Consider the following 22505-nt stretch of genomic DNA (forward strand, 5'->3'; position numbering starts at 1 on the left):
GTGTGTGTGTGTGTGTGTGTGTGTGTGTGTGTGTGTGTGTGTGTGTGTATAAGTGAGGTGTGGAAAGCAAGGTAGAGGGGATTATTTTGAATTAGAGAGTGACAGCTCTGTTCTTTCTCTCCCTTCAGCGGTTTAAAGCTCAGCCTCTGGGGCAGGCAGATCTGAGTTTGAATCCTAGATTTATGCCTCAGTGGTTGTATGAAGCCGGCTTTGCCTCACTTTGCTGCCATTTCCTTGTATGTACAAGGGGGAATGCAGTTCTTCATAGGGTTGTGGTAAGTGTTTACTACTGTGCTTGGCATTAAGTCAACACTCAATAGCTATTAGTTACTATTATTATGTTCCTATTCTCACTCACTCTACCTCTGAGGACAAAGTTTATGCAGCTAAGCCTAGATTACAATTTGTATGGCCTCTGAGTTCTGCCTTTCTTGTGAAATAGCAGGATGCATATTTCCAGTCTTGTAACTCATGGTGGGGTTAGTGATCAGGGCTTACATGGATGGTTAAGCTGGCCATACTGTGACCAAACTTGGAACTTGGACCACAATTTCCTACCAGCCTCATAAGGTGGGATGGTGGATGGCTTGTATTGACTGGCAAACTTGTGTTTGTTTTTTAAATTCACAAGATAGGACTTGAGGTGTTGTAATCTAGCTTGAAGTATGCAAGAAATAGAACAAATGATACTGAAAACTGAAACAACAATGTGCTGCCTCCTTTTCTCAGTAATGGTTTCATTAGTATCACTTTCTGGGAAGAGCAGGTAGCCAAAGAATTACAAACCAGAGTCATACTCAGACCAGGTGTTGGGACCAAAAAGGATTTGACCACACTTAAGAAAGATGAATTACTTTTTAATTCTCTAGAAAGAATCATAAATTTAATTGGAAGAGGAGTACAAAGATTGCTATAACCTTCCAGGACTGAGAAATGCTGGGAAGACAGAAAAGAAAGGAAAAAGGGAGGCCAGAGAGTTGTAGAAACAAGTTTTAATGCTGGATGAAAGCAGCACCGATTTAGGAAAGAAAAGGTATAGAAGGAAAATCAACCATCCATTTATCATCCCATGCAAGCATGCATCCATCCAATAATGGAATTATTTCCAGCTAGGGAAATCAACGAATGAAGTAAATCCCTTCAGCAGGAGGGAGAGGAAAATGGAATCAGAGAAGGTGTCATGGAGCATATATATGGCTTCAGATGTGGATCCTCAAGAATAAATGGTAATCAGCCTTCTTGCTTAGATTCTGGGGAAGGAAGAGCATCTTAGGATGTAAAATATTATCATTGGGAAGAAAATCCAACTCTATCTATCTCGGCTGGTGTCTAAAACATTTTTGTCACCACCCCCTTTATTCAAACCAAATCTACTGCAGACCTCTGATACAAAAGTAAAAATGGAGCACTTTTGGGAGGCTCTTGGAGCTCTGATTGCTCATTCACCCCCAGACTCCCCCGCTTCCTTCCCTTTCTTGGCAAAAAATTCCCTTTATAGGCACCTTTACTCTATTCCAGAGTTTTTGATTACAGCCTGACAATCCTGACCTGGACCAGTCCTCTGCTCCTTAGCAAGAACTCTGATACCTGGTCACAGATCCTTGGTTTAAATACTTCCAGGGTAAGGACCTCACTCCTAGAGAAAAGTGAGTCACTGTGAAGCATGTTGTATTCGTTTCCATGAAGCTTTGAGACTGTGAAAGTCGTGTTTTCGTCTACATAGGTATCTTGTGAATACGGAAGGAGGTACATTCCTCAAAGATTGACCTAGTGACGTCTTTCCCAGGCTTGCTGTTCTAACTTCTTCAGTGTCCTTCACAAGGGATTTCCCCCACATCATAAGGCTATTGTTTAGTAAACCCGAGACTTAACAAAAAAGCTCCTTTTGACTGGCAGTTACATCTCACATCATGAATCAATTATAGGGCTGCCTTCACTTATGTAGGCTGTACCCAGGCCACCATGAGCCTTGAGTCTTGGGCAGTTGGGTCTGACCCCAAATATATAGCTGATGCTGGGTCTGAAGAGTCCTTCCTCCAAGGAAGTGTTCCCTACCTGAGGGTCTCAGGAAAATTTTATTTATTTTATAAGAGTCTTTGGTCTTGGAAATCCTAAACTAGATATTGCTTAAATCAAGGAACAAACAACTGAATGTCCTCAGTTCCTAACCACAGGTTTTTCCTGTTCTAGATCATACTGGCAATTAGATTTAGGCTTTGTATCTCAGTCTAAAGAGGGTAGATGTATCTGCCTCCTCTGCTCCATCTCCTCATTCTGGTGCTGCCTTTCCATAGAATTTGGGTGGGAGCCCTGGGTTGGTTCACTCCCTGATGTGGTCTTGTGCTCTCAGTGTAGGTCCCTTCTTCCCCCATTTTGATCCCTGTTGCTCTAGGTAAAGCTGAGGCAATACCCAATATGTCAGCCAGAAGCCTGTCTTGCTCTATAGCTGGTAAAACTTCCCTCTCTGACCACTGAAGAGCCCTCCGTCATCCACTGCCATGTTTGCATCCCGTATGTGATGTGTGCTTCTAGGTTTCTAGTCCCTTGAAGATGTATCCATGACTATGGCCTCAGTCATGGCTGCGTCCCTGTCCTTTTGGAGATACATACAGGTTCCTTGAGGGGCTACATCTTACTCTGTCTGCCACTCAAAAATCTCCAAGGTACTCCTTCCTAGAGTTGTCCTTTAAAAAGTCAGATCTGCCACAAACCTAATCCTCTGGTGGCTTTGGAAGAAAACAGTCCTTCTGCTCAGCTCATGGTATCTTTACGACAGTTCAGTGCCAGGATTTTGATGTCTCCTCTCCAGGCTTGCTCTGTTTGCATGTGAGGTCTTTGACCAGTGTCTCTGCAGCATCATTGGCCTCCCTGTCTCCTAAACAGGGCCATCCTGCTGCTGGGGACATAGGCCCAAGCACCTGAGGGATGACTTCCAGGAATACAAGGAAGGCAGACAGGCTTTGCTGGAGGAAGAAGGCCCTGGGTATATTGAGGATAGAGACATTCAGTATCAGGATGCAGCAGGATGAGGGCAAGTTAGGGTCACTGTACCAAGGCTACTTCTCTGATGAGTGATAGACCACAGATTTTTGGCTGAGAACAAGGAGAAAAAGCCATCTCTTGAAAACCTATTACATGCTAGGTGTTTGGTTAATTTCATACAATCCTCATGATAACCCCATGAGATGGAGATCATTATTCTCATTTAACATATGGAGAAACTGAGGCACACACAAGTTAAATTATTTGCCAAGGGTCACATAGTGATAAGCTCTGTAGTAGGCTTTCCAAACTAGATCTGCTTCGGTTCCAAACAATGCCACACCACTTTTCAATGCCAAGGATTTTAGGGTTGCATTAGATGCTTCTTCCCTTCCTAATTAAAATAAATGCACCATTAGAAGGAGGTGGTCTCTGACTTCACTGAGAGTAATTGTAGCCTGACTCAAAAGCCCCTGCAATTATGAATCTCAGAAAGTTAGATTTGAGACAGCCTAGAACTTCTGAAGCCAGCTGCTTTCCATCTTGGAATCTGAATTCCTAGGACTCGTCTTCCCCTAGTGAGCTAATGAGCCAAGATAGGATAAGTGAAACGTCTTTGGGGTTTATCCAGGGTCCCTAGGCTGAGGAAGGGTCCTGAACATCTGGGGCTCCTTTGTTACATCTTGGGCAAGGCTTCCATTCATGGTGTGGGCTGAGCCTGACCCCAGAGCCATCTCCTTGCACTGGAGACAGAACAGTCGAGCCTCATGCACTCTTCTCTTTATACAGCCCCAGGAGGCTGGGGCCCCTGGCTGGCTGCTCATTCAAGCCCAACTGAATCAAGTGAGGCTTGGACTTGACATGCTACAGAAAGTCTTTCCCACCCAATTTACACTAGATTGTAGTTTACTTTTTTTAATGTAGGCCAACAAAGAAATCCCATATACATGTAAATTTAGGTTTTTATTAAAAACCTAATTAGGTTATTATTATTCAATCAAATAATAATTATTATTATAACAATGCAATTACGAGGCAGATGCAGCTCTGTCACCGTTTGTAATTCTAGGTTTGCTTGTGCAATTATTTGATTAAATCTATATTCCCTACTAGACTAGATAGTAAGCTCCATGATGGCAGGGGCATGGTTTCCTCCACTCTGTTCACAGAATGCACTGCCAGGGGTCTCCTACTGTTGACCCCACCCTGGGACATGGTATCTGAGACGGGAGCTCTTTCTGCTCTGGTGACCCCAGTTTCTGTAAAAGGCGGGCAGATGCAGCTGGTTTCTCAGGTGGACCTATCCGCTGTCATTTCAGTCGAAAAATACCAAAAATAAAACTTTGCGGGGAATTGTGTGGGTCTCTCAGTTCTCGCCACTCCTCATGTGAGCAGACTGCTGGTAAGCTTCTCATGGACTTCTCTCTCCCTCCTCGGCTGGGAGACGCCCTCTCTTGCGGGAATTGGCAGTCAAGGGAGATTGGATCAGGGTGGTGCGAGCCCAGACCCCCAGCGTGGAGGGAAGAGGGTTAGAACTGAGCAGGGGACCATTCAGTGGCCCACCTCCAGTGTCCCCCAGAGAAATAAATGGGATTTGCCGGGGCAGAGAGGAGGCAGGATGTGAGGCAGAAGCGGACTGCACTTGGAATCAGAGGTCCTGGGTTTAGTTGATGACCCTGCTGTTTACAAGCACAGTCCTCGGGCAAATCACTTAAAATCTCTGAGCATCACTTTCCTCATCAGTGAAAAGGAGGGTAAGAAGAAGACCTCCCCTGCCTATTTCAGAAGTTGTGGTGAGTCTTCATGTGAAATCATTTGTGTCAAATTCTCTGTGAGCCACAGAACATCTTGCAAAGGTGAGTGTGGTGATTTCTGAGTTCCTGGGAGTTAAGATCATGACCAGGAATCACACAGACCTTTGGCAGCCATGCATTCAAAATACCTGCGTCTCCACAGAAAAGAGGTCTCACACTGACACTGTCTCTGGGAGTAGGGAGCAGTATCCAGAGCCTTCCGTGCTCCTCTTGTTCTGTGGGAGGGTTGGAGGGAGGATGGATGTGTGGTTTGAGGGGTGCTGAGGGCTCTGGGGGAGGGACGCCTTAGCAGCAGTGCCTGTGAGGGAAAAATCTGAAGGCTCTGCCACTAGAGGCCTTGTGGCTGAGTCTACCCAAGGTCATGGGGTGGGACATCCAAAACTTTTGGCCTGGCCATGTCTGGGGAAGTCCTAAGTGACTGTGGCCCTCGTTTAGCTTTCCCAGCGACCTGCCTATGGTTGATCAGTGAACTCTGTTTGGGCTGATGGGGATATGCCTCTTAGAATGGGGACACAGGGAGGGGAATGCCTACTGTTCCCTTCCTTTCTGTGACCAGACCAGAGAACATGGGCTCAGCCGCCATCTTTGAGATCTCCTGATGGAGACATCCTACTCTACACATGAAGTTGTCAAGACTTACTCTTGATTGGCTGACCAGTAGCCTTCAAGCAACATCAAATCCTAATTCAGTTGAGGTTCCACTTTCCCATATCTTCTGTATACCTTTAAAGCCACCCTTTTTGTCCGTCTATCTTTTTCTCCTCTTCCCTGTTATGCAGATTGCTAGAATACGTGAGTGACACTTCAATATTTCCTGGCTGCAGGGTCCTCCTCTGTTCAAACATTAGTGAATAGAAAACCTAAATTTACATGTAGATGGGATTTCTTTGTTGGTCTACATTAAAAAAAGGTAAACTACAATCTAGTGTAAATTGGGTGGGAAAGCCTTTCTGTAGCATGTCAAGTCCAATCTTTGGCCAAAGCCCAAGTTCTTACTTCCTGTTTGGAAAAAAATCAGCCATTGTCCATGAATGCAAAGAACAAATTTTAAGACTTTGACTCAGACCTTCACCAAGAACACTTGCAGTAGTGTTTCAATTAAGGATATGAATAATCCTTCAGCTGAAAGGAGCTAAACTTTCCTGGGAGCCCTCTTCTGTCTTAGGTCAAGAACACAAGCAAGCTTGTTTACATTAAAGTGAAAAGTGTCAGCAACTTTTGTGACTTTGTTTTCAGTTAGAAGCTAGGACAAGTTTGTTAGCCCTAGGCTTGAATTCCTGTTGTTCAATTATTTGTTTTTTGTTTTGCTGTAAGTAACAAGAATATTATTGTATTTCTCCTTAGTGGGTCTTTTTTATTTTTTAAAATACTACTGAAGGTTCAGCAGCAAAAGTGAATCATATGTACTGTGGTTATTTGGACTGATCCATAATGTGTTATGTGTCCTTCTGGGCTAGGAAAGCTTTGTCTTTCAAAATGGCCTCGTGTGGCTGCATCCTCAAGTTTCAACTAGACAGTTGTAAATGGGAAGCGCTTTCAACGAGCTAGACTGTCAGGATGGGTGGGCTGGGTTCCTCTTCCTGGTTCCCTGGTGATGGAAATGTAGGCTTAGCATGGATCCCACCTTAGATTCTAAACTTTAGAGCAGCAATCCTGCCTGGTGTCCAACTCACTGCCTGGCCCTGGTGGCTCATGGGAAATCTGTAACAGGACAATGGCTGGGAGAAGAGTATTCTTTCAAGAATATATTGGAGGCTGTTCTAGGTACCGCCTGCCTGAAGAGGGCTCTCTTAAAGCTGCCCTGAGGAGATGCCTGGGTGTTGGCTCCACTAGGACCTACCTGCTTAGCCTAGCTTTCTCACTGTGGTGTGAACATGGTTTGCATGGGGTCATTAAATAAACAAGTGCTGGCAGTTTTGCATATTTCCTTGGTGATGTTAATTATACCTTATCAAAGGACCGAGGGCCATGTTTATTTAAATCTGTAGAATCCTATGTTCCCGAAGCTTGGTGCAAAGCAAGCGCAGGACCCACATGCAGCCAGAGTGCTGTCTCAGGTGACCCTTGGGCTTGAATCTGTCATGGTCTGTGCTTTCCAGTGGAACAGCAGCTGCAGGACTCTTATTTTTGTGATGTGAAGCATGTCCGGGTATGCGGCAGGGGGAACTGAAATAGCCTCTGCTGACTTTTTATACCTTCAGATTTTTTCGTTGCTCATTTTGGAAAAGGGAAGCCCTCACTGGGGCCAAATTCATAGGTTTTTCTGTAAATGAGTGTTGTTTTTTTTCCCAAACAACATTGGTGACAGACTTGCCGTGGTGGAAAGGTAATAGGGCTGAACTTCTCAGACTGAAAAAGGAGATTCCCAATGAGGGTCAAGAGGCTTGTGTTTAGGTGGAAAGATTTTTCTCAGTGCTGGACACTTGGATGCCCACAGTGGACTTAAAGGGCCTTCGAACCACAGGATAAATTGTGAGAAAGCTTCAGGTTTTGAAAGCGTGCTACATGGAGCTGCAATTCGACCGGTGCTATGAAAATCTCTGGTCAACTGTACTTTGGGAAATTGGACTTTCATCTTTCTCTGCTTGTGTATTACTATTTTGATCTCCTGTTTTATTTTCCTTGGCTCTTCTTTTTTTTTTTTTTTTTTTTTTTTTTTTTTGCGGTACGCGGGCCTCTCACTGCCATGGCCTCTCCCACTGCGGAGCACAGGCTCCGGACGCGCAGGCTCAGCGGCCATGGCTCACAGGCCCAGCCGCTCCACGGCATGTGGGATCTTCCTGGACCGGGGCACGAACCCGTGTCCCCTGCATCGGCAGGCAGACTCTCAACCACTGCGCCACCAGGGAAGCCCTTGGCTCTTCTTTTATTTAGTATTATTATTTGAAGAAATTATTTTAATAATCTTAAATTTTTCTTTTACATATTTTAGTTTAGTTTTTTTTATTCAGGGATTCAGAAGACCCAAGGCAAAGCAATCATGACTGCGGACAAGCTTCTTTTCCTTTTCCAAATTTGAATTTGTGGGCTCATTTCTCATGCTAGCAGCAGTAGGGAGTCCAGCGTTTACTGTGGAATTAGAAATGTTTATCGCTGCTTCACAAAGGTTGGTGTGAAAGGCACCAACTGCGTTTTCACCTTGCAAGTACACTTGGCCGTTGGGGTCCTGTGGAAATTGTCTTGAGGCTTCAGATTTTGATATTTCATGGGCACTTTGCAAAGACACTATCAGAAGTGCCCTCACTCTTGCCTATTCACCTGGCAGCAGTCACAGGATTCCTTGGCAGCTGGCTGGGGACTCCTGGGTGGGCAGTCGGGAGGTCCTTGGGAGCTGTAGGAGTTTCATGACTGCAGTAGGAAGAGGTGGGGACTTTGAAACTGTTCTCCATATGGTGGTTGTGCCAGGGCACACCTGTTGACACTGTGGGTTCCAAGGGAGTCCAGACATCAGAGGGTGATGACCTCTGCTCACAGCACCTCCCCAAGCCCTCTTTGTTCGTTGATTCAAAAACAACAGGAGGCAGGAAGCTCTCACTTGCCAAGAAGCTGGAAGTGCCCAGCTGTCCCCTTTGCAGCCAAGTGGTCCATGTGTCCACTTCCCAGGGGGCAGTGGGATTGGAAGTCCTCTGGGCCCTTCCCCAGAAGTGTACATGCAACTCAGAGGGGCATGAGCCGTATACCTGTCTTTGATCTGGTCTGAGATGTGTGCATGTGTGATGGGGCCTTTCTTGTCCCCCAACTGAGTTAAGAGTGTGATCACCATGCTCAGACCCCCAAATAACCCTGTCCCTTGAGTTTCTCCCAAATGCACAAGGCCTCAGGCTGCACTTTATGCCTAAGAATAGCTGGAAACCCAACCGGAGACAAGTGTAGGTTGAGTGATACGGGTGTGAACAAAAGCTGGTGTAGTTGTGGGTGACCCTGAGAATGAGTGAACAGAGTGCAGGAGGGCAGGGGCCCTTGTTCTCTGCCATGTCAGGCCATACCTGGGGTCTCTGGTCACCCCTGGGCATCACCCATCATAAGGGGAAGTGGCAAATGAACTTGTGGAGGAGTGAAGCAGCCAGAAGGAAGGTTAGAGGGATTCAAAACATGTCGTTAAGAAATAGCTGAAGGAATGGAATGTTCGCTCAGACTCTACAGGGGACGTGGGGGTCTGTCTTCAGATGCTGGGAAGGGATACTACTACTAATACTAATGATGATATTAGCTCACATCTTTTCAGTGCTTCCTCAGTGTAAGCTCTATTCTAAGCATTTACATGTAATTCTCAAATTATCCTACCGGGTATATACCACTATGATCCTCACTCTGTAGATGAGAAAGCTGTAAATGGATTATGAATTGTGAGTTTCATTAGAAGGTAATGCCAGGAAAAATGGTGCTTGTTACCATGAGGCAGGTCCAGTAGGAGGAAGAGCTTTCTGACATTTGCACTCTCCAGAGGAAGGTAAACATGGGTGGAGGAAGGGGAAGGAAAATAACGTGTGTTGAACATCGACCGCCTGCCGGACATGGCTTTGGGAGCTTCCCGTGTGTTATTTCAGTTAATCCTCACAAGAACCGTGTGAGACAGGAACTATTATCCCTATTTTACAGATGAGAAAACTGAGGCTTAGAGATGTAAAATAAATCAACTGAGACCTTTCCACCAGAAACTGACACCCCAGGTATCTTGAGCTCTTAAGTCCATTGTCACTGCTGTTTAAACAAAGATGATGGTGCACAGGTGGCCCCAGGGTGCAGGTACCTGTCTGGCTCTCTCTGCTGTACACTCCTGCTTCAGCCTGAATTTCACAAGTTGTAACTGTTTTATTGCTTGCCTGTCCCACTAGACTGCAAGATGCGTGTGGGCAGTGGCCACATCTATCTTGCTTAGTGCTGTATACCTAGTGCCCATCGATATTTGAAAGAATGAATGAATACCAGTAGAGATCCCTTGTTATGACAGGGCAAGTTAGAAAGAGGATGTTTAATCTCCTCTTGGGATGTTAGAGGGAGATCAGGGATGCATTAGCAGTGGTCCTAATCCCAGCAGAGCTTCAGAATCACCTGAGGGATTTTTATAAATATAGATTCGTAAGTCCACATCAGACCCCTGGAATCAGACACTCCAGGAGCAGGGCCTGGGTATCTGTATTTTGCATCACTCCCTGGTCGCTCCTGCTACTTGGCCAGGTTAGGAAGCCCCCATAAATGCATCTGAGTCTGGGGTTCTCTGACTCTCACGTGTTTCTGGGGCTCTTGGACGACGCTTCTCTCTTACCCCTGCTTCTCTGCCCGGGCTTCCAGGCCAGGCCATGTGTGTGCCTGGAGCATGGTTGGAGGTCTGGTGCTGGTCAGGCTTGGGGTCTTATCAGGTGGGTATTTACTGAGCAAAGTTTAGTTAGGGCAGCACCGCGGATCCGGCTTTAATAGATACCCAGGCTTCCGGGCTTTTGATTCAGAGCCCAGGTCCCTGGGCCCTTATCAGTGGATGATAATGGACTCCCATGTGAGTCGTAAGGCCCAGTGCTACTTGCCTTTCTTGGCTGACCCAGGCCTGCCCTCCAAGGGCCCAAGGCCTCCGGCTGTGGGCCGTCTGGGAGGGTAGATTGTCACTGCCCAGCCATGGCTGCTTTGGACTTCTTCTCCTGCCAGGGAGAGCCCTGTGTTCCAGCTCATGGTGCTTTGGTTTCCTGGCATTGATGGCAAAGGCAGAGGGAACCCTCTCTCAGAGGCAAGGCTGGATACTCTCTGGCCCCAGGGCACATGGATCACCATTGGGTATTTGTCCTGGGAGACACAGAGAACCTGGGAAGCATTCACTGCAGCCCATTCTAAAGTTCCAGGAGAGGTGAAGGGAAGATGAGCGGCAGCACATTTTGAATAATCATCCAACCAATTAATCAACAAATAACTTACTGAGCTTATTATGGACATGCTACTTGGGATGATATAGAGAAATAAGGTATAGTATTTCACCTTGAGAAGTTTATAACCTAGCTAGGGGCATAAGAAATTTACCCCAAAAAGGATGACTAATTATTACATAGCAGACTACAAATTTATTGAATGCTTACTCTGTACCTGATTTTATACTTAGCATGTATTATGCTTCCCATTTGCTATGTCAGTGACTCCTTACGACACTCCTTTGATAAGAAACTGCAGGTTAAGAGGCACAGAGAGGTTTAGTAACTCACCCAGGATCACACAGCTAGAAAGTGGCAGGGGCAGGTTTTGAGGCATCTGACTCAGAGTCCCTGCTCTTATGCCATCCTCTGCTGCCCCCTGTGATGAATACTAATCTGTCTGGAAGTGTTGAAGAGGTTGTAGGATGAAGCAAATTCTGTGGGCTCTGTGGTCAGCTAGGAGGCTTGCAGTAGTAGTCTTGGGTCAGGAAGAATCCAGAGGTCGAGAAAAGTGAGAGGGAATCCTCACCACGGGAAACTGCAAGTAGAGAAGAGGAGGGGAGACCTTCAAGGTGGGTGGAGAGGAGTCTAGGTGGACCTTCTGGCTGGAGTCAGGCTTTCCATAGTGGTTAGTGTACAAAGAAGTTGGGAAAATGGGTTGAGATCACCCGGTGGTGCTCGGGCCTTAATCCTCTGGGTGCAGAGGAGCCGTAGAAGTGTTGGGGCAGGAGGAGTGATAATACTGGGAGGAATACCCTAGGAAGTCTCGTGTGGTCCTGCACATTCAGGCACAACTTTGGTGAGCAGGCAGACCCTCGAGGAGAGCGGGCACATTGGGGTGGGGCCTGTCTGAGAAGGGAGACCGAGTACCAGTGATGCTTTCTTCACAGCCACAGCTCCAGAGCAAGCCCCGGCCCCACCCCGGCCGTACCAGGGCGTGCGGGTGAAGGAGCCCGTGAAGGAGCTGCTGCGGAGGAAACGTGGCCACGCCAGCAGCGGGCCTCCGGTGGCACCGACCGCGGTGAGGGGGCCGCTGTGGCCAGAGTGTGTGTGTGTGTGTGTGTGTGTGTGTGTGTGTGTGTAGGGGGCTGGGGGTGGTCAGGTGGCGGTGTATGTCTTGCTCCACGGGCTACTCCTCGAGGGCACGGAGGCTGCACCTTGCCCTGGTGTGGCTGCCAGAGAATGGGCCCAGGTAGAAGTGCCTTGAAGTGGGATGAGGAATATGGGGCGGCTGGCTTGGTCCACTGAACAGCAGGTGTCTCACATGTCCTGGTGTGAGTTGAGGGCTCCCCCTGGGACGTTGATGAAGCCAGTTCCCTCAGTGCAGAGCCTTCTTGCTAAACGGGAACACCAATCCCTCGAAAGTATAGGTGGTGATGGTTGGGACATGAGGCTTAGTTCTAACAAGGGGGGTTCTTGCGCCCCACCCGATACCCTCCTGCCCTGGGGCCCTCTGGGCGAGCTCTCTGCAGAGGGCCAGCGGGAGATGGCTGAACCCTGATCCCGGTCTCCCTTCTCCCCTCTAGGTGGTGCTGCCCCATCAGCCCCTGGCGACCTACACCACAGTAGGTAAGAGCTCCCCACAGCCCTGGCCTCCTCCCGGACCCGCATCTGGGAGACACCTGCAGCTCTGTAACTTCCTCCTTCCCACAGGTCCTTCCTGCCTTGACATGGAGGTCTCTGCTTCCACAGTGACGGAGGAGGGGGCCCTGTGTGCTGGCTGGCTCTCCCAGCCCGCCCCGGCCACCCTCCAGCCCCTGGCCCCATGGGCACCCTATACGGAATATGTGTCCCATGAGGCTGTCAGCTGCCCCTACTCAGCTGACATGTATGTGCAGCCCGTGTGCCCCAGCTACACGGTTGTGGGACCCTCCTCGGTGCTGACCTACGCCTCCCAGCCGCTCATCACCAATGTCACGGTACGTCACACAAAGGCCTTTCTATACCCACCCATGCTGAGGGCACCCTTTTAGAACCAGGGCTGACTTCCAGACCCCTGACCTTCCTTGCTGTTGATTCCCAGGATAATCCCATCATCTAAGCCCACCCCATCCTCCAGGGAGGCCTACTTTCATTCCCAATGACTTCAAATATCTTTCATAGAAAAGGCTTATGGCCTCCTTTGCCATGCTTTGTGGTCCTCAGGGTTGGCACGTCCTCCTGCCTCTCTGTCCTAAGTCTCCCCTGCTGCCCCATAGGGAGTGAGTCTCAGTGATGAGTCTAAATTTTTATTGAATGGTGATACTTGTGTGGGGTCTCTTGCCAGAGGCAGCCTCTCCTTCCTACTCAGATTATTTAGGGGGTGATCGTTCACCCAATAATGGGATTTGCTAGAACATTTTTAGGCTGATCAACAGGTGACACAGTTTTTCAGAAAACTGTACTTTTGATGGAGTCAGGCCCACCTGCAGGGTAATTTTTTGAGTTCCACCTCTAGTGTCAGATTGCCTGGGTTCAAATCTCTGCCCCTTCACTCGCTAGCTATGTGATCCTGAGCTTGGTGACTTAATGCTCTGAGTCTCAGTGTCCTCATCTGTAAAATGGGTTGATGTCAGGATCAATGACAGGATGCACGTAGAGGGCTTAGAACGCTTCCTGGGCTCAGCATAGCTCCTAGCATACAGAAAGCACCCGATAGATGCTAGTTATTATGATCGTTGCCCCGTTGGCCAACAACACTAACCAAGGGCCGTCTTCAAGTGCCAGATAGGAAAGGAAGTGCTTGCTCCCCCAGGAATGGAGGAAGGAAGAGAAACAGTTTTATGTGAATGATGCCTGTTTGACCAAAGGAATGGGAATTCTCCAAGTGTTCAGAGGAGAAAAGACCTGTGGTTACAGCTACATCCAGCTCCAGTCCAAGGAAAACTGCGGGAGGTAGAACAGGGGCCTCATGAGTCGCTGCAGAACCACGCTTGATGATGGAACTTGCTTTGGTTCCCCAAATCCTCTCTGTTTACCTCAAGGTCCAGTGTCACCCTGATGCTCCTGCCCCTCAAGCACCGTCCAGGCACAGGCTGCAGGAGCCCTCCCAATCCATGCCCACCTGGCTACTCAGCAAACCAGTTGTGGGGCCTGAAAGATGGTGGATGGGAAGGAGTTAATTCAACACCTCTCCCAGGCAGCTCATTTCTATATCAGAGGCCTGGGGTGAGGGTGGGGAGTGGTAGACACAATGGTTTCCCAACCATTTCAGGACCGAGCATTCCTTTCATTATTTATCCTTTCATCAATCTCACCTCTTGCTTTGAAAGGTTCTGTGTAACAACCAAACTATATTTATTAAGAAATAATTTATTTGTTTTGCCATTTTGTAAATTAACTCATCAAAGCTGGTTAGAGCTGCCAATCGGTACTCCAGATCGGTGGGAGATAAGACCTGTTATGATGACAGTTTGATGTAATTCTATCCCTGAGCCAAGAAACCTGCAGTCGCAGTTGACCTGAGCAGGTTTATGACTCAAAACTGTAGGATATCTGTTTGGATTTTTGAAATACTAGAAATAACAAGGCTTTGCTGGGAGGCTGGAAGTCCTCTGAGACCCTTTCCAGCTCTATCATTCTATAGAAAAACATCCTAAAGCCTTGCTACTCAAACTGTCGTCCCTGGACTAGCTGCACTGGTGTCAGCTGGGATCCAATTAGACATGCAGTATTCAGGCCTGACCAGACCTCCTGTACCAGAATCTGCATTGCAACATGGTCCCAGGAGATTAAAATAAGCTCTTCCCTGAGTGACTCCAATAGTTTGCTCCCAAGACACAGTGGCAACTGGAGGAGCTATGACAGAGAAGGGAGTGTGGTAGGGGGAGGTTTTGGCCTCTCACACACACATCTTTCCATGCAAAGACCTTCCTCTCTCACCTGCTTCCTCAGCAGTGGAAGATAGTAAGAATCCAGACCCTGGCTTTGCAGGCTTGAGCTGGGATTCGTAGGGTGGCTGCTGTGCAGGTGAAAGATGTTGTTTACAGAGGACCTGGGAGAACGGCCCTGACCTTTGGAGGTCCCTGGGTTGGCCACAGAGGGCCCAGCTAAGAGGCAGCAGAGGGTGAGGTAGTGGGAGGCTAGTAGAGCTGAGTCCAAGGGGTCCTTAAAATGCCAAAGCTGCTGTGTGGAGCCTGGACAGTCTCTGTGTCTGGGCACAGCAGTGGCCGCTTTGGGATATAGCTGCTATGCCGTGTGATGGGCTTGTTTAACATGCTGTGTTTTCATTGATTTTAAGATGCACACCTCCCCCCTCCTCACACATATTTTAATATCTCTGAAATCGGGATGCATTTTATATTCAGTGAAATCTGGGAAAGTATCTCTAATTCACTCAGCTCTATGATGTCAGTCCTCTGTGTAATCTATCTACAGACGCTTCAGATGGGGAAGTAGCATGAGCAAGGACATATAGCTAGTGAGTGACAGGGTAAGGGATGCGGAAGTTTGTCTGGCTTCTCCCTTGGGGAAGACCTTGAGCAGGGAGAGACGGAGACCTCTGGAGTGAGATGGCAGGAAAGGGCTGAGGTGAGGGAAACAGAGATCCCCGTGGGGACAAGGGTGGGCAGTGGATATACCCCAGGGCTGCTAACCAACAAATGTCTCCCCCATCACAGACGAGAAGTGCTGCCACACCCACAGTGGGACCCCAGCTGGAGGGCCCAGAGCACCAGGCACCTCTCACCTATTTCCCGTGGCCTCAGCCCCTGTCCACGCTGCCCACCTCCACCCTACAGTACCAGCCTCCAGCCCCAGCCCTGCCGGGGCCCCAGTTTGTCCAGCTCCCTATCTCTATCCCGGAGCCAGTCCTTCAGGACGTGGAAGATCCCAGGAGAGCCATCAGTTCCCTGACCATCGACAAGCTGCTTTTGGAGGAAGAGGATAGCGATACCTATGCGCTCAACCACACGCTTTCCGTGGAAGGCTTTTAGGGCTGGCTCCCACCCGAGCATCCTGTCCCCTGAAACTGGGATTTGAAAACGAGCCTGGGATTGAGCCTCAGGTTCATATCTGTTTGGAGTTTCATAATTACAAACTACAGTTTCTACCCCAAACTAGAATTGTAAACCAGACTTCCTTCCTCCCTCCCTCCCTCCCTTCCTCCCTTCCTCCCTTCTTCTCTTTCTTACTCTCTCTTTCTTATTTCTTTTTCCATTTCTGTTTCCTTTTGGGAGGGAATTATAGGGATTTTAAAGATAATATTTGATGCCAAGTGTTGCCTAATCTGTGGCCCAGGGTTTTTATTTCTGCCACGTTTCCTTCCTGGAGAAGGCCCCTCTCTCCAATGCCCACTGCTTCGTGGGAGCAGCAGCCCTGCTGAGCCGTCTTCAGGCAGTGATGCCCTGTGCTCTGTCATTTTGAGATGGATGGGGTGCCCTGTGAGAAGACCAGCCCTGCCAGCATCTCCAAGGGCAGAACCAATGCCAGAGGCCTTGAGCTGTCAGTTCCCACAGTTGCTCCTTTGTTTGCTGTTCTCAGCTTTGGCCAGATTTACAGTCTTGACAGCAGGGTCTCAAGGCCTGGGGCTCAGCGAGGTGGTGGGTGGAGGATCGGGGCGGGGTGGGGGGGGGGGGGCAGGAAGGGAACATCAGAGTGGGTGGGGGCCGGGTCAGAGGGACAAAGGGGGGTTGGGGGCATGGAGTGTGGATGTGGGGGGAGGGGCGAGCAGGAGGGCTGAGGAATGGTTTTCTTTAGATTACTTGGTTATTAAGAAGGGGAATAAATTTAAGAAAATATGGCTTTAATAGGTGGTTTTGCTGCTCTCCTTGAGGATGCTTGCAAGGAGAGCTGAGCTTTGGTCAACAGGATGATGGGATATGTCTGACTGTATCTTTCCATGTCCAGACCCTCTTTGGGGCTATGTGCAGGCCAAGACCCACTGAGGCCCAGGGATGACTGAGACCTGGTTGAGTGTGGCCACATGTGCTTCTTTAGTGTCTTAAGCCTCCATGGACCATGCTTATGTGAAGCCAGGACCGCCTCCCCAAGCACCATCCTTCCTGGGGGTTCTAGAGCCTCAGCCAGAAGGACCATTAGGTTTCATTTCAATTTTTATTTTTTTGCTGGAGAAACATCAGATCTGCAGGGGCCTGAGCACAGCTGTCACCAGGGGTGCACAGCTCCTGACAGAGGCCATGTCCTTCGGGAACTAGCACATCTGTCTGCTAAGGACACCATTGTCACTATTAGGCAGATGCATTAGTTGGAGGACTCCGCATAGAAGTAATGGACTTTTCTGGGAAATGACCCTTTCTTTGATATATATATATATCAAAGACTTTGGAGAAAAATTGCCTTTTTTGGATTTTTCTGCTTTGGGTTTATTTTGACCCAAATTTCTGGTATCTGCCTAAAATCCCCAAACAGATATCTTGAATTGTTTTTATTTAGACAATTTTTAGATTTAAAAGGTTAAGATATCATTTTAGATAACAAATTTCTATCATTGTTGGCAGTGATGTGAGTAGGAAAGGGAGGGGGGGTCTCAGGCCTATTTGATCAAAAGCCCTGGCTTCCTATAAAAAACACTATGCAAGAATTTTCCGCTTACTGTTTGAGGGTTTGAGAAGATGCAGAAGCAATCTCCATAAGGGAGTTTAAGCTGAGAAAACAAGCAAAGAAATAAAGTACTTGACATATTTGCTAAGATTTAAATGGTGTTTTCTTTCTTCTTATCTTGAGGTCATGGAAATCTTGGTTGCAGCCATCCATCTAGGTTTCTTCCTGGGTTTTTCTGTTAAGATGGAAACATTTTCAATAAAGATTTGCTCAGACTTTTCTGTGCTGAAGTGTTTTATTTCTTCTCAGATTAATCCCCTTAGCTTGCAGTCCCATGTCAGGCAGTGCCATTCTAGGAAGGAGCTCATACTGGTCTTGTTGATTTTGCAATGTGACTGGCTGCCAGGGAAGATAAAACCAGCCCCACTGTGCTTGCAGCCCAGTTATCCCAAGCAGGACATGGGAGGCCAGGAGGCTTGGTCTCCAGGAGAGTAGGGATCTGAGGAGAGGAAGAAAATCTTTGTAACCGTATTACTCTTCCTGTTATTCATGGTACGTGAATACCTGCTCATGATGCTGGGGGTCCAGGGATAAATCAACCATTGGCATTTCCACAGCAGGTTCTTAGAGTGCACCAGTCAGAACCCAGGGCCGTACACGGTGCTGAGTGCTATGCGCAAAGGGAGCCATCTCTTAGGACCAGACATCACAATGAAATGGAAACTCAAGACGCCAGCAGCCTCCTCTAACACCAGTCCTTGGAATGAGTAACAGTTTGGAGGGATCTCCTTTTCCTGGCGATTTTCTGAGTTGCTGAGAACCTCTGAGCTCATTGCCTTCACTGGTAATATTTACAGGGGTGATTTTTTTAATGATCCACTTTTTTCTGCTGTGTGTCTTATTTCTAGTTTAGGGGGACAAAAGTACATCCAGTTATTTACCTCAGTTTAGATTATCATCACCATTGTCTTTTTTGTTTATTCTCCATATAGATCATAATTCAGAAAAAAGATACAGAAAGAAAGGGATTTGAGGGGTTTTTTTCTCCAGCTTTACTAAGGTACAACTGTAGGGGAAGCTCTTTTTAAAATGCACTTTGCAGGGGCTTCCCTGGTGGCACAGTGGTTAAGAATCCACCTGCCAATGCAGGGGACTCGGGTTCGAGCCCTGGTCCGGGAAGATCCCACATGCCACGGAGCAACTAAGCCCATGTGCCACAACTACTGAGCCTGTGAGCCTATAGCCCGTGCTCCGCAACAAGAGAAGCCACCGCAATGAGAAGCCATGCACCGCAAGCCCCCGCTCGCCACAACTAGCGAAAAGCCCACACGCGGCAACGGAAACCCAATGCAGCCAAAAATAAAAATAAATAAAATAAATAAATTAAAAAAAATGCACTTTGCAGTCCTCACCTCCTTATGTGATAGAAGGGTGAACCACTTGCTGTACGATGTGAAGAGGGTGGCCAGCTTCTTATATATGTATATTTAGTAGTTTTTAAATTGTATCCCTGAACTATTCTATAAATATAACATCCAATATAAAACAGTCACGATAATAGAAATTTAAAAGATGAAGTAAGTATAAAATAGATAATATTTTAATAATTATTTTATTAATGGTATAAAAGCACTTTTGACCTCATTTACTATAAATAATATTTAGAGGGAGAAATGTTATTGAATATGTCTAATTGCTTTTAAAAATCTTTGTAATATGCCAGTTTGAAGATCTGGGTCTTAGTTCAATTAATTTCAGTTCTCTGCTTGAATAGATGTTATAGGTGAAAAAGATACCATACAAAGATATTTAAATCCAAATAAAATAGTATATAATTGGCTGTGCTAAGTAAATTACAAAACTCATTTCGAAATTCCTTCCATCAATTTTGCAAAGGCTTTATTTTAACATTTGGCTAGTAAATTTCATCTTAGTTTATGTCAGCTAGTCTTGCAAACTAGTTAAGGGGGTTGACTTTTTATTTTTTAACACAGTGAGTTAAAACCACGCAAATTCTTTATTTGGAAAATTTAAAATAAACTAAAAAATTCTGCTTCTACTTTTTAAAAAAGTGTAAAGATAAGGGGTTTTACAGGTGACACATACCTACATTGTTGTTAGAAATAATATCACATTATGGTGGAATCATTCCTAAACATGCACTAGACTTCACTTTCTAAAGTTTTCCCCATTCATTTACTTTCTAAAAGTACTATTAAAATGTCATCTATACCTTGATGGGCTGGATTAAATGCAAATTGTGATTATTACTTAAAAAAAATCTGCAGGTAGCATATTTTGGACAGTCAACTTATCAACCAAAACAGGTCAGAAAATTTAGTACTATTGCATTTTTAAAAAATTGCTAATAATTTATTTTTAAGTTTGACAGTTCTTTGGAGTTTTTTTTGCCATGAGATAATCAGTGATTCTCTTTGTGGTGGAAGAATCTCATATCATTATAAAGATTATATCATTTAAAACTGTTGCACCTATAAAATTAATCACATTTGTAATTGCCCTGTAAACTTCAAAGGTTGCCATATGATATGGAAATGAATAAGCTGAGCAAGGGCATCACCATCACCCCTGCTCTCGTGCATAACTTCCACTTGTCCCCGCAGACACTTTCAGAACCATGGATCACACATAACCAAGTGGGATGCTAGCATTAGTCCATGTTAGGTGACCAATTTGTCCTGGTTTGCCTGGGACCTTCCTGGATTTAGTCCTGTGTTCCAGGAAATCCTTTAGTCTGGAGCAAATTGGGACGTTCGATCACCTCAGTCCACATATTAGGTACAACTAGATATTAATTTCTTCTTTTCTCTGTTTTTTTCTTATAAATTAGTAGTTTTTTGGTCTGTACGCCAATGGTTTGTCTCATGTGATTACTAGGATACATGCGTCCCACTTCAGAGCTTGTAACTGAGATTCTTGCTGGCTAGAATTCTCAGTAAAAGCTCCCCTGGGGACCACAGGAGGGAAGCTGGCTCTGGCCTGAAGAACCTTGTCCTAATGGGTTCTAAGTCAATATTAGGTCTAGAAACACCAGCAATTCTACCAGGGAATGATCCTGGGGTTTCTCATTTGAGTGGTAATAGCATGAGATACACATTACATACTGTCTTAAAACTAAAATCAAGTTCTCACAGAAGGTTTTCTTTATGTAACCCGATCTTAAAGCAACACCTGTACGAATATGACAATGTCAACTCATTTGGGAAAATCTTAAGAGAAGGCACATTTTTCCTAAGGTCAAGGTGATGCCTTCTTCTACCCAGTTCAGTCAGGTGGGACACTTTAACAGCGGTCTCTGCCTAGCCTGCATGTTAGAACTTCTTGGGGAATTTTTAAAAATCCCTGTGTCCAGACCAAGACTTAGATCAACTAAAACAGAATTGCTGGGAGTGCGAACTGGGCATCAGGAATTTTAAAGCTCTCAGGTGATTCCAGTGTACAGCCCAAGCCCAGAACCACTGCTCATCTACCCTCCCCTGCCAGTGGTTTTGGGATAGCTGTCATATCTGAAAGCTGAAAAAGAGATCTCAGCGACTTGTGCATGACATGTAGAATTGACGCTGTTCTATTTAATTAGCGTTGTTTTCCTACCAAGCCAGGCAGGGGTATAGTACTGCACCATCTCTTCATTAGAGGGTGAAAGCCCAGTGGTCTTAGCAATCACTATAGGAGGGCTCTAGAGTGGATACGTTCAGTTAAGAGATAGCAGCTAAAGTCATTTCATATGCCCATTATCTGATAGCACATGGATTTTCTTTTAATATGTGTAGTTCCCACGAGCAAATGTAAGAATGAAACATAAAGGAAAGAACAGGATATTAGAATCTTCTCCCCTTGTCTCACCTGTGTGTTTTAAACTTCAGTAATGGATTGATATATTCAATATGGAGCTGCTTGGACCAGATGAAAAGATAACAGGGACAACAGCTATGGTAGAATCCCCCATATAAGCCTATGCTTGTGGTCAAGTCAAGGGCCTCCCTGGGCAGAAGGCTTTATGACCTTCAAACCAAACTAAACCTTAAAGGATGAGCCATGTAGGACCGAGAAATCTGCTTCTTCCAGTGATGGAATATAACTAAGCCTTGACCAATGTCCTTATTTGCTATCTTAGATTCTATGTATTTTAGTGGAGAAAGATCTTGATGTCTGGAGGGCCTGAGAGAACTGGAGGACTTGGGGCCCAGGAGTGTAAGGAAGGTTGTCACCAACTGCTGGTAAATGAGACTGGAGACCCTTGTTTTGTTTACCAGGTGCAATAGCATTTATGTGCCGGGTACTTGTGGAATTCCAGGCCCTGACCACAGGAAGCTCAGAGTTAGTGGGGCAAGTGGAAAGTTGCAATAGAGTGAAATGAGTGGTAGATCTAAACACAGTTGATTTACCTGTCCCTCCTTTACCAATGAAAACGTTATTACCATCTCATTTAATCTTCACGAAAAGCAAATAAAGACTGTACAATTTTAATTCCCATTTATGGGAGGAAGACATAGATTTAAAGAGGCTAAGTAACATGTCCAAGTTCACACAGTCAGTAAATGGCCCTGCTGGTGTTCAAACCCACCATGCCCAATGCTCATTCTTTTAATCATTTTGTCATACAGCCAACAACATTGGCTCTGGCCTGAAGAGCCCTGTCATAATGGGTTCTAAGTCAGTACTAGGTCTAGGAACACCAGGGATTCTAACAGGGGATGATCCTAGGGTTTCTCATTTGAGGCAGAGAGTAGGGATGGAGACCAAATATATCTATTTCTTACTATAAATCACAGTATCGTAGTGACCAACTAATATGTCCAGACTTGGTGCTGGGACACTTTACAAATCAAGACTTTGTTGCCTTCTTGGTTCCTGGCATACTTAACACAAATCAGAATATTTAAAGGGCTGAAATAAAATGTATTAATATTTTGGTCAACTTCAACACAATATTCAGTTCTGTTAAAGTATTTGTTAGAGTCTCTTAATCTGTAGATTTGGCTAAAAATGACTTTCAGAGGAAGGATATGATTAATATGAAGTTTTTACAGAGATAATTCGAAATATGTATTTCACTTGATTATGAAAAGGATTTTCTTGTGTTTTTCCCAAAGACTTAGATTTACATATTCACATTACCCCTTTTAAACAGAAATCTGCAAGCCATCTATTAAAAAGAAATAGCCTAATCCTTTCTGCACATGCCAGTAAAGAGTCCAAGGGCTTTGGGGCTAAGATGCACTAAAAATGCCTCAGTGCCATGGCAGACCTGGATTTCTAGAGGTGTGCTTTCTTTTTTTATTTTTTTATTATTATTATTATTATTTGGTGTGCT

The 22505-nt window shown here is 46.0% G+C and overlaps 1 protein-coding gene across 1 annotated transcript in view; it reads left to right on the forward strand.

Annotated features, from left to right (window-relative positions):
• The window catches only part of POU2AF1 (POU class 2 homeobox associating factor 1), a 23101-nt gene extending 6222 nt beyond the window's left edge, over positions 1-16879 (forward strand). Inside the window, exons 2-5 of the mRNA XM_027082364.1 lie at positions 11581-11711; positions 12217-12259; positions 12344-12609; positions 15289-16879. Coding sequence (XP_026938165.1) covers positions 11581-11711; positions 12217-12259; positions 12344-12609; positions 15289-15603 — 755 coding nt within the window. The 3' untranslated portion in view covers positions 15604-16879. The remainder of the gene's footprint in view (positions 1-11580; positions 11712-12216; positions 12260-12343; positions 12610-15288) is intronic.
• The last annotated feature ends 5626 nt before the right edge of the window (positions 16880-22505 follow it).

The sequence above is a fragment of the Aethalodelphis obliquidens genome, unplaced genomic scaffold (assembly GCF_003676395.1).
Source record: "Aethalodelphis obliquidens isolate GAN/ISIS:26980383/991018 unplaced genomic scaffold, ASM367639v1 scaffold46, whole genome shotgun sequence".
Classification (NCBI taxonomy): domain Eukaryota; kingdom Metazoa; phylum Chordata; class Mammalia; order Artiodactyla; family Delphinidae; genus Aethalodelphis; species Aethalodelphis obliquidens.